The 15,466-nt window shown below is 50.7% G+C and overlaps 1 protein-coding gene across 1 annotated transcript in view; it reads left to right on the forward strand.

The window, feature by feature from the left end:
* The window catches only part of HTRA1 (HtrA serine peptidase 1), a 78,108-nt gene that overhangs the window by 30,388 nt on the left and 32,254 nt on the right, over positions 1-15,466 (forward strand). Inside the window, 2 exon segments of the mRNA XM_019642917.1 lie at positions 5-194; positions 197-349. Of these exon segments, the coding sequence (XP_019498462.1) occupies positions 5-194; positions 197-349 (343 nt within the window).

A 15,466-nucleotide genomic window follows, 5' to 3' on the forward strand; every position in this document is an offset into this window, starting at 1 on the left:
CGAGCGCTGCGAGCCGGCGCGCTGCTCCGCGCCGCCGCTTCACTGCGAGGGCGGCCGCGTCCGCGACGCGTGCGGCTGCTGCGAGGTGTGCGGCGCGCCCGAGGGCGCCGAGTGCGGCCTGCTGGAGGGCCCGTGCGGCGAGGGGCTGCAGTGCGTCGTGCCGTTCGGGGTGCCCGCCTCGGCCACGGTGCGGCGGCCGGCCTCTGCGTGTGCGCCGGCAGCGAGCCGGTGTGCGGCAGCGACGCCAACACCTACGCCAACGTGTGCCAGCTGCGCGCCGCCAGCCGCCGCTCGGAGAGGCAGCACCAGCCGCCCGTCATCGTCCTGCAGCGCGGCGCCTGCGGCCAAGGTACCTGCGTGTGGCGCCCGCCGCCCCCCTCGCGCCGCGCTCTGGGGAGCTCCCGGGTCCCGCCGTCCCGGCCCCGACCTGCCTCCCGCGGGACGGACAGGCACATCCAGGGGCCAGGGAAGCGTTAGGGGGGGGGGTGTTCAGGACGCCTGCTCGCTGGGGGAGAAGGGTACCGGCTCCTGGGGTGGCAGCGTTCCGCGGACTCTCTCTGAACCCAGCTTTGCGCCCATCGCGGGGGTGAGTTCCGCGCCCGGCGGGTCCCCAGCGCGTTCTGTCCCGCAGCCGGGGCGTCCCGCCTGCTGGCCTGCCGCCGGGTCCACTGCTGGGTTCGCTGCTGGGAACCGCACAGCACCAGGGACCCGGGGACAAAGACAGAAATGTGGTCGTAAAGGAGGAGAGAAGTTCGGGACTGGGCAAGGTGCCTTGTGTCGAGCAAGCCTGAGGAATGGGTCTGCCGCTTTCCCTCCCTCCTGCTTCTTTGTACCCGACCCCTCTCCCCCTTTAAAAGCAACTGTGCATTCATTTTATTATGGGTCCTGCCCGTGACAGCTTTGTTTAACTTTTTATTTGAAAGAGACGGTGTTGCTCACCCCACACCCAGTTTCCCCAGACGATGTCCCTGGCCAGGCACCGCTTTCTACCGCAGACGTTGCAGTGATGTCGCTGCCTGCCTGGCTTCCCGTGTTTTGAGCTAACCCCACAAAAATGAAAGTGGTTCTTTTTGAATAAGCTGAAAGGGGCTTTGGATCACTCAGTCTGACGCGGTAGGGGCGGGGGGGTTAGGTTAGGGATGAAGTGTACCCCTTCTCCCACCTTAGGCATCTTTTCTGTAGTAACGCGCTGGGTCCTGCCAGGGACGGTGGTGGTGATGGGGCCATGGGTGGAGAAACCCTCCCTCTCGCAGGATCTTCCAAAGGGAATGCTCCTGGTCACCAGACAGAGAGACCACGTGGAAAAACAATGCGGAGTTCAGCTGCGGCCACTCCATCCTTATAGGGAGGTGACAGCCGGGCTTGGCAGTGTCCTTGGCTGAGGCCACACGCTGCCTCCCCCACTGGCAGTGCATGGAGAGGGGGAGAGGGGAGCCAGCGGAGGCGCTGGGCTAGATTTCCTTTGTAGGAACATGGTTTAGCGTGATCAGCTACGGCCTGACACAGTTTGGTTCACACCGAGAGGACGGTGCCAGATCGCGCAGAACTCAAGAGCGTGTGCATTCCAACACAGGAGCGGGGAGCCTGGAAACCCTCAGGAAACAGCCTCGGTAGAGGGTGGAGGAGAATTTTCCTGGAGAGAAGTGACCTGCGGAGACTGGGGATGGGCACGGAAATGCATACCTGTTGGTGCCCACTCTGTGCCCCAGTCGTTGTGCCCGGGGTGTTACTCGGGGGGGACCTCACTTGGCCTTTGCAGCCTCTAAAGGAAGGAACCTCTGGTCTCATTTCCAGACAGGGGAACTGAGGCTGAATTACTTGCCCGAGGCCACTCAGCAGGTATGTGAATCCAGACAGCCTTACTTAGAGCCAGCCCCTTGCTCAACCCCAGGGCTGTGGAGGAGAGGTCAGGCAAGGTAAAGGAAGTTTCTGGAAGGTTGGGAAGTGCATCCCAGGTGGAGTGGGGAAACACCCTGAGCTAAGCCTTGTTTGGGAGGTAGTGAATGAATTGGTGCTTTTGGGGACATTTGGGAAGTGCAGCAGGAGTGACCCAGGCTGGTGGCACAGAGTCCCAGTGCCGTAGAGGAGGGGCTGTGCTGTGTACACAGCTCAGGTATTCTCTAACCAGAGCAGCTCACAGAAAGCCTCACAGAGGACTCGCCTAGCGGTGGGGTGCACCAGGGTACGGAGTTAGGGCTACTGCAGTAGTCTAGGTGTGAGGTCATGACCTTAAAAAAGCATATTGCATATTTTTGTCCAACACAAGCCAGCTGTTACTGTTTGTGGTCTCTTTGCATGGGGTCCTGAGTAACTGGCACCATTTGGGCACCTAATTTATTGCCAGTGAGGTGGAGTCCCTTAGCAAGCTTTGGAGTTGGCAGTCATTAGCAGTCGTTGTGTGGAGAGAAACGGGTCCTCTCCCATTAGCCGTCAGACCTGCAGCAGGCTCCCAGGAGAGCAGGCAAGGGGACAACCACAGAAAGATGAGTGTGGTGGCCTTGAAAGGAGGGAGAGACAGTGAGGGTGTAGCCCCGTTTTGTCATTCCCTCTTTCTTTCTGCAGTTATTTGATGAGCTCTGCAGAGTGTCTGGTACTCTGTGTGTTTGTCTGCCTGGCCCATAGGAGGCACCTGAGAGATATGTAAGTGGATGATGAACGAATGAACGAATGAACAAGAGATGCTTTAGAAACACAGCCATTCAGTCTTTCCTTATGGAAGGCTTTACTTTTGCCACCCGCCTCTCCCCTCATCTAATGCTCTGCCCTTGACCCCTGGGAGGTGCCCCTGAGGACAGGAGTCTGGGAGCCAAGACTTCATTCAGTCCCAGCTCTGCCCGTGAGCAGGTCACTTGACACCATTGTTAACTGAGGTGAACTGGCTGCTTGCGCTGGCTCAAAGGTTTGGCAGGAGTGTCATCTTAGCCTTTTGGAGGAGGTGCCATTGGACCAGAGGCCTGAAGTTGGGGCAAGCCATGCGAGGATGTGGGGAAGGAGCCCCTGGGACAGGAGTGGACCCACGATGGCCAAGATTCTAAGGAGGGTTTGTCTGCAGCAGAGAGTGAGGCTGGTAGCAAGTGCCGTCAGATGAGAAGTCCCTGGGCTGGCGAGCAGCGTTTTGGAAGTATGGTGGGTGTTTGGATGGTGGAATGGGTTGCTCTTCAAAAAAAGAGCACTTTCATTTGTAAGCTGTTGAACAACAACTTTAGGGAACATCGCTAATCATGGTTCTGGAAATGAAGGCAAATCATTGAATTTAGAAATCCATGCTGCTGTCAGGGTTTGGATGGAATAGCGTCTGATTATATGAGAGAACAAAGGTCTGTCATCTTCCACTGTTAGCAGTTTGGATTAGTGTAAAGCCAAAGCTCTCTACTGGTCAAGAGAGTACAAAAGAGAAAGGAATTGCAATGAATAATAGTATGTTAACAAGGACTACCATGTTTAGTGCCTATTCTGTGCCATGCATCTCTGAACCCCATTGACCCTCCTCGCCACCTTGAGGGGGTGTGGCAGTCCTCCCGGTATTAAAGCTGGGAGACAGAGGCCAGAACGCCTTGTGCAGGATTTGAACCCATGCATCTGGCCCAGAGCCTATTCCTAATCACCATGCTGTGCTGTGGACAGAGAAACTGAGGTTCTAAGCCAACCCCAGCTAAGCCACAGCTAATAGCTGGGATCAACAGGTGACCGTGGCCTTGAGATGAAACTTAGGATACTTCACAGCTCTCACTGCACAGGCAAGGGAGTCAGAGGACATGGTTGCCTCCAGTTACCATCAGTGCAGCTCTTGCTGAAGAAAAGCAAAAGAACACGGGGCTGGAGTAAAGATGGTTCCAAACCAGAGCCCCAGGCTCCAGACTGCTCTTGTGGAGAGAATTCCCACATGTTGCAAAAGACTAGCCAGGATGTGTAGCACTGAAGATTTCTGCTGAAAAATGGGCAAGAAGCCAGGAAATTGGCCTGAAAAAGACTCCTTAAACATCAGAAGTCTAGTCCCCTTCTCCTCCTAGTACACACACTCCAGGAAAGCCTACCCGACCTCAAACAGCCGTCCAGATGAGCCTGGAGGTCTCCAAGCTCGGGGATGCCCGGTCCTCGTCTCCCCCAGGCCCAAGGAGGGAAGTCTCTAAACGTGGAGGCCAGCCGTGCATTCCTGGTGGAGAACCACTGGCTAGGATGCTTTTTGAGCAGTTTATAAGGCTTTGCTCACTTGGATTGGTTATCTTCTTTTATTCTATGTTGGTTTTGCTAAAGAATTAAAATATGAAGGTTTTATAGAATTAGTAAGTTAACAGTGAAAGCCAATGTTTGAGTAACTTCATTCCATCCAAAGTTCTGTAAATAGGTTGCATTAGAACTTAAAATAACTACCTTCAGTAAGCGATTATGGTGCGGACCATGAGCTAACTGTGGTCAGACGCCCAGCAGCCTCGGGACTGTGGGGCTGGATTCTGAGTCCATTTGGACTTGTGTGATCCTGGACTCAGTTTCGTGCCTTGGATTGAGAAGTCAGACTTTCCATGAGCTTATATTTTAAGTGAATAAATAGCTCTGGTCAGGCTTCATTTGAAGAAGAAATCAAGCTTGGCAGGGGTTGAGGGCTCCTTGGGAGGCCAGCTGGAGTGGAGGGGCTGGTGGGCTGGTGACTGTCTCTGGCCCCGGCCCCCGACTTCTCAGGGCTTCAGAAGTGAGAAGATTGGACCAGATGATCTCGGAGGTCCCTTCTAGCTGGTCTGGTCTGTGATTCTTGTCAGAAGACCAGCCTCTGAGGAGTTGTGGTCACCTCATCCCTATTTTGAAGACCAGGCAGGCTTCTTTAAGAGTCCTTTCTTTTTCTTAAATTATTGATGGTTAAAGCTGAGGTTGGCATTGAATGCGTGTGGCCCGTCTTGGGCCTGGTTAATGGTATTTCAGCTTTGTACTGACTGTTGAGCATCCCTGGATGACCACAGTGGTGACGTGCCCACTCCTAAGACATGAGCTCCAGTGAGCCTGGTGCCTCTCATTACAGGCAGGGCTGCAGGGGTCCTTGGGGTGAGATCTCTCTTGACATTCCACGTTTTCTTCCCCACCTTCTCTGCTATTAAAAAAAGAAAGAAAATTAATATCAAACAAAAACTGTGAAGCATAGCCATTCCATTTGCTTTTCCCAAAGGCTCCCTGAAGTGACAGAAAAGCTGATGTGACTCCGTGCTGCTGGGTGACGTGTGTCTAGAACTACTGACAGACACCAGCTAATACAACATGCCCAAGGGCAGAAATGAGTGGCGGTAAAGAGGCACGTCTTTGGCTTCCAGAAGGGCACAGAGTTCAGTTTTTGGAATCAGTGACATGGGATCCGTTTCTAAGTTCATTTAGAGCATTTATTGAACGCCTACGATGTACTCAGAAGTGTACAGAAATAGGGAGTCAGAGGTGAGTAAGGCTTGGTGGCTCATGATCTCAAGGAGGTCGTAGTAGGCCACATAACGCCTGGCTTAAAGAGTCAGATCACTTTTTTTTTACCACATGATTTAATCTCTCCAAGTCTTAGTTTCCTCATCAGTAAAATAATAGAAGTGATAGTACATACATACGTACTTTATAGGGTTGTTGGGGGAAAGAAGCACCTAATTATATGTCGTGCTAAGAACTGTGCCGGATGCATTACTGGAACTCAATCAATATAGCTATAATACCATCATCATCCTCTTCTTCCTCATCATCGAGATTTCCAAAAAGGAGTCAGCTCAGTGGAGGAAGTGCTGTGGTGATCTTGTCTCCCTGGGGATAAGGTTGGGGGCGTGGGGGCGGCAGGTTAGAGAAGGAAGATGATGCAGGAGGTGTGTCCTGGAGGCTGACTTGGGATTTGCCAATAAATATGTTAGAAAAGATCCTCTGGGCAGAGGGACCCTGAAACAGCCTTGCCTGCCACCCTCTGAAATCCCCAGCGGTTTCCTGTATCATCTGAGAAGTGTGTGACTTCTCTTGAATGAAGACCTCCGGGCCCAGGATTTTACAAATGTCATCTCGTTAACCCTTTCTGGAGTTTGTGACCCTCAGGAGAGAGCAGTGTGTGGAAGCCCTGAGGCCTTCTTGAATGATGCTTGGTTTGGTTTCCATGCTCTGGGAATTTCTCACAAGGAAAGATTTGTCATATCTTTGGGGAAAAAATAGTGTGGGAATCCACAGATAGCCTATTATTTTAGATTCCTAAGATGAATTGTCAAATAAGCATATTTCATGAAAACAGTTCTCCACATAGTGTGTGACAGCAGCTGGTCCCTCACCAGGAGGCAATCATGATGGTCTCGGAGGACACATTGTTGTGGCTGGAGTTTCTGATGATTTTCAAATTTGAATAAGCCCTGTCTTAATGAGTCAGAGACTTGTGCAATATTTTCAAGCCTCGGGAAACAGCTTTTTCATTAGTTGTGCAATCAGATCTTGAGAAGAAGATGGCAGGCCAGCCTGTGTGATGAGCTCTTGTTTTTTCAGAATTTAGTGAGATTTGCACCAGAGCTCCCTTTCACGTATTCTCGGGAGAGATTTTAGTGGGTCATCCAGCCGTTGAGTCATCTGGCACCCTGTCACTAGGAGAGCCCTCTCTTTGGTGCCAGTATTCCAAGTGGCAGTTACCGCTTGGTGGGGATGGATGGACACGGAGACGTCTACCAGTTGAGGTTGCCCAGGCAGATAGCTGCCAACTGGATACAGAGGAGAGAGGGCTTAGCATTCAGCAGTCGCATCTGCCTTTCTCTGGCACAGAGTGAGCTTGCCTGGGGAAAGGGGCAGGGGACAGCCTTCTCCAGGACCGCCCTGGACAGAGCAATGACCTGAAGAGCTGCCACCCCTGGCTGCTCTCTGGGAGGTGGGCACTGTGCTAATTGTGTTATGGGCCTGCCTTGTTCTTTCCTCATCACCACTCACGGAGGTCATTTCCCAGCTGAGGAAATAAATGACCTCCAGGAAGGGAATTAATTGTCCAAGGCTACCAAGTAGGAAAAGGCAGAGCCAGGATTGCACCCAAGTCTGTCTCACTCCCAAACTATTCTTGAAACTTCTTGGACTCAAGTGTTATGTAGAGGCGTGTTTTGTCTCAAAATATTTGGGGGTCCCCTGCTATCCTTCTGTGACTGATTTCTAGCTCAGTCCCATTGTGGTCTGAGAACATACTTTGTACGGTTTCTGTTCTTTGAAATTTGTTAGGGTGTGTTTTCTGGTTGAGAATGCGGTCTTTCTTGGTGAATGTGCCACGTGATCAGCAGAATATTCTGCTGTTGTTGGGTGGAGTGTTCTGTAAACACCAGTTAGGTCCAGAGAATTGACACTACTATTCAGGTCCACTATATCCAGTGACATAGTGCGTAGTCTATCAGTTCCTGAAAGGGAGTGTTGAGGTCTCCAGGGTCTAGTAGGAAGCCCTGAACTGCTGTCTCCTTTACAACTCCTAGTGTTTGGGAACCTGGGTCCTAGTGTCCCTTGGGCCTTTTGGATAAGTTACGAGCTCCCTCCGGCCTCAGTTTCCTCATCTGCAACATGGGCATAATGCTGCTGCCCAGAAGACCTCAGAAGGACACTGCGAAGGTCAGAGGAGATAATGGGTGTGTAGGTCCTTTGTCAACCAGAGTGCTGGAGCATTGCAGTTACAAGGAACTAGGATCTCTAATTGGCAATTCCAGACTCTTCCAGGACTGGCTGAACCAGCACCGAACAGTGGAGCCAGAGGATGGAACAGTAGTATGCTTCCTGGGTATCAGGACCTGGGTCTCCACTGGGCGTGTTCCCTTATCCTACTGAGACCTTGTACCTCTTGGCCAAGGTGACGGAATTGTCCTCAAGCACTGACCTTCTGTTTCAGGGAAGCCACAGGCAGAGTTTACTACCATCATCTCCCAGGGCAGACATTTTGGTTCAAAACACCAGTACCCCAATTATTATACAGAGCACACGCAGCCTCTTGTGCCTACATCACGTGGAGCACATGCTTCTTACTGGGAGCCTGTTGCCTACATTCTGAATGTCGCAGGTGAGTTTCTATTGAACATTTGCTGGTCAAGAAATGCCTGAGTTGAGGTTCCTTAGATCCTAGCTTGACATTCTCCACCAGTTTGACATTTCTGGCTCTGAAAAAACGTAGTCCAGTATGGTTCAGTTCTCACTGGGAAAAACCCAGTAGGTCAAGTCTGATACCAGAATAGAAAGTACGGGGGGAAGGGCAAGAATTTGAGAACATCTAGAAAGGACCCACGTGCACTGATACCTGTCCGTATGGGGGTTCAGTAATGCTCTCATCCACAGCCTGTTCCCTTGGGATTCCTTCACTGGCCAGCCGTGTAATCCTTTGTCTTCTGAGAGCTATCACTGCCTCTCACCTTTCATAGCTCATCTCTGACCCCATCAACTTCCTCATTTTCATGTTATCTGGGAACTTGTGGACAGGGTTACCTCCTTCCCTGCAGAGACACGAGTGGCTGGCCAAAGCCACCATTGGGCTTGTAGAGAACCTAGGAGCATGAAACCTGAGTGTGAAGGTCCTTGCAGGTTGTGCAGGCCAACCGTGCACTTCACAGATTGAGGCACCCAATGGTAACACGACTCTCCCAAGCTGCCCAGCTCATCAGCGGAGGTCCATCGTGGACTGTGTCCCAAGGCCCAAGGCAGAGCCCAGAGCCCTTCCCATTTCAGCCACACCCTCCTGCTGGAACAGGTGGGTGTTTGGGAGAGGCCAGGGTCCACCCACATGATTTTCCCATGAGGCTGAGAAACACTGGGTGCTTTCACTTAGTCTCCCATTACAAAATGATGCTAAGGAAAACTCCCCTCCCCCCTCTCCCAAATAATCTCCTTGGGTTGGAAGATGACCTGAAATCTATCCATATAATGACTGATTTCTCCTCTCAGGAGTTCTAAGCACATATTAATGTCCCTGAGCCATAATTACAGGGCTCTTGCTGAAGAGGAAAGAAATCAGTATAAATGTCATGGTGGACACGCCAGATAAATCAGGGCCGACATGTTTCAATGTCTTTCGAGCTGTGGTTAGATTTTTTCTGGGAGGAGTATACCAAGTTTTTCCACTCTTAGTATAAAGATGCCCTTTTCATTTCTGTAACCATTCTGTTTAGACAATATAGGCAATGCACTCATACATTTGATGACATATTGTACTATATCAGTTTTTTATAGTTATAGTCTAATCACATCAAAAATAAAGAAATGAAGAAAAAGTTCCACGATTCCACCATTGTTCGAGCAGCTTCATTATTTCTGTCCCGAGCACTACACCACCGTATGTTTAACTCTTCCCATCTTTGCGTCCACCTGGGCTGTGGTCACTAGTGTAAATAATACTGAAACGAACATTTTCGTGTCTGTGGTGATTTCTGCATCTAGGGTTATTCCATTGAGATGCATACTAAGTGCAATGGCTGGAGGAAAGGACATAGATTTTTTTTATGGTCCTTGGGGTATATTGCCACATTATTTTCCGCAAGGGTTATACCCATATTCGTCGCTATCAGCTATAGAATTATCACCCTCTTAACACACTGAAAGCAGGATCACCAAAAAGGAATTCCCCCAAAAGAAATCCTTCAGGATAAATGGAATGGCACCAAACCAGTCATTCTGCTTGGTCGATAATTAACCTGGCCTGTCTTTAAGTTACTTTTATTCTCAGGTTGATCGTTTTTAGGAGATAAGCAACACTTAGGATTAGAAGAAGCACTTGTAAATTTTGGTTTTACCTGGGGATGGAGTTGTGATCACAGACTTTCTGACTGAGAAGCAGGGACCAGTGAGGGGACGTGAAGGCCCGAGGTCACCAGCCAGGCTGTGACAGAGAACCTGAGTTCCTGGACGCCCAGCCCAGAGCTCCCTGCCTCCGGATGCCAGCTCTGTCTGGGATACGGGAGAAGGCCAGACGGTTTTTGTTTGTTTTGAAAACTGAAGAGTATATTTTTTCAAATTTTTTGTACTCATAGAAATATAACATGAGTCACATACATAAAATCCAGTTGTTTAGGGCCGGCCGAGTGGCGCGTTAGTTAAAAGTTGGCTTGGGACGCCAGCTCTGAGCAGCAGGCCTCTGGTTTGGATCCCACACGAGGGCCAGTGACTCTGCGCCCTCTACAGCTAAGATGGTCAACAACAGCTTGACCTGGAGCTGGGCTGCCGTGAGTCGCCGGCGACGGCGTAGGCTGCAGTGGAGCTGCAATGGGCTGCAGTAAGCTACCGTGAGCAGCCGGCAGCCGACAGCTGGCATGAACTGCCAAGAGCCGCCGTGAGTGGCCGTCCAGTGGCCAGCGACTGATCTGCCTTACCCGGGAAGAGCGCAATGATCACAATACCAACATGGGCCAGTGAAGCGATGTCCTCCACAATTAGACTGAAGAACAAAAGGACAGCAACTTGTCTGTTCCCCTTCCCCCAATTCCCCAATAAAACCTTAAAAAAAAAATCCGGTTGTCTAGTAGCCACATTAAAAAAGTAAAAAGAAACAAGTGACATTAATTTTTTCTCTTTTTATTGCATTTTTATTGGGATATAGTTCACATACCATAAAATTTACCCTTTTAAAGTGTACATTTCAGAGTTTTTATATATTCAAAGAGTTGTGCAACTATCTAGTTATCTAACTACCACGATCTAATTGTAGAACATTTCATCACCCCAAAAAGAAACCCAGTACCCGTGAGCAGCCACCCCATGCCCAGCTCTAGGCAACCATGAACCTGCTTTCTGTCTCGATAGATTTCCCTACTCTGGACATTTCATAGACGTGGAATCAAACAATACGTGGTCCTTTGTGTCTGGCTGCTTTCACTCAGCATCATGTTTTCAAGGTTCTTCCATGCTGGGGCAGGTGTCAGTGCCTCATTCCATTTTGTGACTGAATAACATTCTTTTGTGTGATCTAGGAAGACCAGACTTGATTTTTTTCTTCCCTCCCTGATGGGGAATCCTAACCCCAGCCACAAAAGTCACTTTGAAAGCCTAAACCACGGAGGCGGCACTGACTTGTTCTATCGGAAGAAACTGGGGGACATGACACAGGAAGCCGGCTTTGAACATAGGGATATTCTATATGGATGGGAACCACACACGCAAAGGAAAAGGTCAGGAAATACACTTTTCAGAGTTCTGAGAATCTAGAACATTTCAGGGAGCTGGAAAGGATGTCGGAAATGGTCTAGTCTACCCTCGTCTTACTGATGAGGTGACTGAGGCCCAGAGAGGGGAAGCGGCTTGTCTTGGATCTCAGCGCCACTTTTCACTTCTGACTTGAGCCAGATTCGTTCTGGCTTCGGCCTCAGTTTCACACGTGTCCCTCATTCTCCTTCTTGTATCTAAGATGTAGTGCCCATCAGCAGATGGATGCAGGGGACCTCTCGGGAAGAACTGTCCCCTTCCTGGCTTCGCTGTCACCTCATGTACCTCCCTCTACCCTCCAGCCTCCTTTCCCCCAAGCCCCAGGGCATCCTTCCTCCACCAGGGGCCTGTGGGAGGGTGGCTGATGACAGACCCCTTCATAAACTGAACCTTCGCCCCCCCACCCCCACCCCTTTGGCGGGAGGATTTGGGCGCCTGAACTGCCGTGGCCACTCCAGACATAACAACCAGGAGCGGTCGGAGCAGGAAGAAAACCCAGCTGAGAAATCTGGGAAGGTCAAGACCGGAGCCAGATGCTTATCGAAAGGAAAGTTAATAGTGTTTTTGTGAACTGAGCAGTCAGCCGTTTCCCTAAAGATAATAATAGACACATGTCGGGCATTCAGGAGACTTCTGGAAAAAAAACCAAAAAACAAAAAAACCGTGTGGTGGAATTGATTGGAAACTTTTTTTCTAATACATAAAATAGGTCAGCAAAGACTGTCAAATTGACAATACTGACCAAACCCAAGCATTCACAATGGCTGTGCAAGCGGGGACTTTTATTTTTTACTTTTGACCAATGAGACTGAAAAGTGATTACCAGTGACGCGCCTTTAAACATAAACACGCGATTTGGAAAAGGCACCTTTTACCAGTAGAACTGGGCCTTGCCTGTGACTGTAGCCCATCTAGGGGTTTGCAGCCAACTGGCCAGGTGGCCCCGAAAGCTTGTTGCTAATTGGGCGAGACTGTCTTAGACTTGTTTGGGTCGGTCTCTGCTTTCTCACGTCACCTGCCCAGTCTTTTTCAGCACCATCTGCTGCAGCCTTGGCCCAGCCCCTACAAACAGTTACTCGCTCAGGACACAGGGAGACGGGGACGAACCTGCAGTCTGAGGTCTGGCATCCGGCGAGCTTTTCCCACTGAGCGTCTGGGAGACTGCACCGGAAAGAGAAGGGCTGCCAGCGTTTGAAGTGCCACTGTGGGCTGGAAACCGAGGCCAGGCTCCCAGGCTCCGCCTCTTCTTCCTCCTTTATTCTTTATGAGGAAAGAAATAGGTCACACGTAACTCGCCTGAATTTTCTTTCTCTATTTCCATGCAAAAGACAGAGAGGATAGTAGTTCCATTCAATGTTGAACCTTCAAAAATAACACCCGTTGCTACTTGGGAATTCAGTTTATTTTACCAAGAATAGGTTGCAGAGGCTTTGGCTGTGGGAAGCTTGACACCAAAGCTGTGTCTTTTCTGTCTGGCACCTTCTTCCTTAGATTTGCAGAGGATCTTCAGGTTTATTTTAGATCTGCTGCTTTGGCCACAGCCCAGGGATGCCGCTCTCTTTCCTGTGCATTTCCTCTACAGGAACGCACGGGCCTCTCTGTGCCCGGGTCCCCAGGGGCCTGGAATTTGCTGCTGCAGCACCGATTAGAATAGGGGTCTGGTTTCCTGGAATGTGCAAATCTAGCTTCTGTTTCTGCTGCCTCCACGCTCCGGACCAGCGCTGGACCAGCCTCTGGGTTGGAGCCTTCGCCGACAGGTTTCTTTGGAATGTAATGGAGTGGGACAGACAGAATGCAGTCACTCAAACTGAAAACATGGAGAAAATGAGTCTTGTGGGACATCTTTGCCGCAATCGCTGAGTTATGCTTTTTTTTTTCCTCCCCAGGCAAACACTCTTGCAAACAGGAGGCCCTATCCCCTCTGCGCTTCAGGCCTCATTACCCATCAGGAACCTGTTGAAATTGATTTCTCTCCTGATGCTTAGGGAGGAAGTTGTCCAAGTTCACTGGATGAGGATGAAGCTATGTTTCTCTGCCTCTTTGGCTCCCTTAAATGCAGCTCGACTACCCCTCCCCCAGCTGGTCTGGCCTTCTCCTCCCATGCTTCTCACAGTAATTCTCAAATTCGTCATGCAGCCTCACAAAGAGAGCTTTTCTTAGTGAAAAATCATCCCCTGCGCTCCCTGAATGCGGACCAGCACTTCTCCCAGCCACACGGTGTCAGGTTAGTTAACCACCTGCCTCCTGGTCTGGTCTCCATGTGCCTACACACCTGGGACAGATGTCCCACTCAGCCAGAGTTGTGGAGCCTGAGGTCCAGTTCTGACATCAAAAGTCCTGAGGTGGCTGGCAGCGTGGTGGGGACCTGTCATCCAGCCTGAAGCTCAGTATTCCAGGTCTTCTTTTCCTGCCATCCCAGTGACGGGCCGTTGCAGGCTCTCTGTATCAGTGGTCTTGGCCTGCCAGGGTCTTGGCCTGCAGCCATCTCAGGCTCTTTGCTTCGTCTCCCTGTTAATGCACCCCCACCCCATCAGAAGTGGCTCAGGGCATGCAGTGTTGGAGAAGGAGGGGAGCTCTCGGCCGAGCTCTGGCTGCAGTCACTCCCACCCTCCCCACCCCTGCCCCTCTATAAAGGTGCCGGACTGGACTGCGAGTGGAACAGAGCAGAACAGAGCGGGTGAGGGCAGGCCCCTGTGTGCGTGCAGCTGATGTGCCTGGAGGGTAATTTCCTCCTGGGGTCCCCTCTGGATTTGGACCTGGCTTTATTTACCCAGCAAGTAGCCCTCTTTGTATTTACTTTTAATCTAGCCATGCCAGGGACAAAGAAATCTTCAGACATGACCCTTGGATCATCAAAAGATGAAGAAGAGGACAGCCTCCAGCTACACCCCCATAGCAATAACTGCTGGGGTGTCCCTGGATTCCGGGCCTGAGTCTAGGCTGGTACTTGAAGATTGGGGTTGGGATTCCTGCTTGGGGTATTGGGGCTGTGGGAGGGTAGCTGATGACAGTTTGAGGAGTATGTCCAGACCCCTTAAGCAACTGAACCATTCCCAAAGACTACTTAAAATTTTCATGACACCCCACTAGGGGTCTGCTGTGGTTGCTTCTTGACATACAGCTTCTGAGCCGGTAGGAGCCTGGCTGGCTGTGTGTCTGCAGGGATGTTTCCTAGGGCTTTTGGGCGGGGCTTGGAGTCTAGAGAAGTGGTGGCTCCAAGCTGGCATCTTAGGGGTATTTCTCTGGGTCGTTTGTGGTCAGGATGGGATCTCCTGGCCCCTTCAAGTGAAAATGGGAAGATGCTTTCCATTGGCCTTCATTTTCAACCTCTGTACAGTGCATCTCATGCCCTATGAAAGAACTTTATTTCTTTTGTCACTTTTGCCCAGGCCACACAGCAGAAGGGTGAGAAGGGCTGGACTGGAAGCATTAGGGAAAAGCAGGAAAGTGTGGGATGGTGACCTGTCCCTGACTGACCTGCCGCACGCCGTCCCTTGGCCAGCAGACACTGGCCGAATCCAGCGGCCTTTGTGGCTGAGTTTCTTTCTTCACATTTCGTCCTTTCCCCTGAATCCTGCCAGCTGCTGGAACTGGGCTATGCTATGATTTATAGTTATTAAAATACCAACACTTTTGTTGGCATTGAAAATTGAAGAAATTAGGTGAAAACCTACAAGTAACTTCTCCCCTCTCTCTGTGAGCGCCAAGAGAGACCAGGAAGCCACCCGGTTGGTTGAGGCCCCTCATTTTAAAGCTGAAGAATCTTCAGCACAAGGGGCTTGCTGGAGGTGGTGTGAGCTGTGCCCTGCATCCTAGATCACAGAAGGCGGGTGGTGGCTGCCTCCCTGCTCGCGGGGTGCTGTCAGCCCCTGGGCTCGACCAGCTTACGGCAGCATCTCCATCAGCTCCTGAGCAGGTGTGCTGCTTTTCACACTTCACTTGCACTTTGGGTTTTGAATCAAATGAATTTGGAATACAGGCAGGGCTGGTGTCGCAGGTATGCCACCTGTGTGCAGTCCCACAGGGCTCCGTGCTCCTGCTGTGACCATCTTGGAATTCTTAAATAATTTTGGCACAAGGGGCCCCCACATTTTCATTTTGCACCGGGCACTGCGAATTATCTAGCAGGTCCTGAATATAGGACAGTGCATTAAAATGCCAGTGATTTGATCAATCTGCTTTTGTAGCTGATTTGAATTTTGGGAACATGCTGTTCCCTCTGAATAAAGGAGGATTTATTTCTTTTCCCTCAAATACACTGCGTTCTGTTTTCCAAATTAGCTCTACTTATCAACTCTGGTGAGAAATTGGATTGCGTGATTGTTCTAGCTGG

The sequence above is a fragment of the Hipposideros armiger genome, unplaced genomic scaffold (assembly GCF_001890085.2).
Source record: "Hipposideros armiger isolate ML-2016 unplaced genomic scaffold, ASM189008v1 scaffold_74, whole genome shotgun sequence".
Taxonomy (NCBI): domain Eukaryota; kingdom Metazoa; phylum Chordata; class Mammalia; order Chiroptera; family Hipposideridae; genus Hipposideros; species Hipposideros armiger.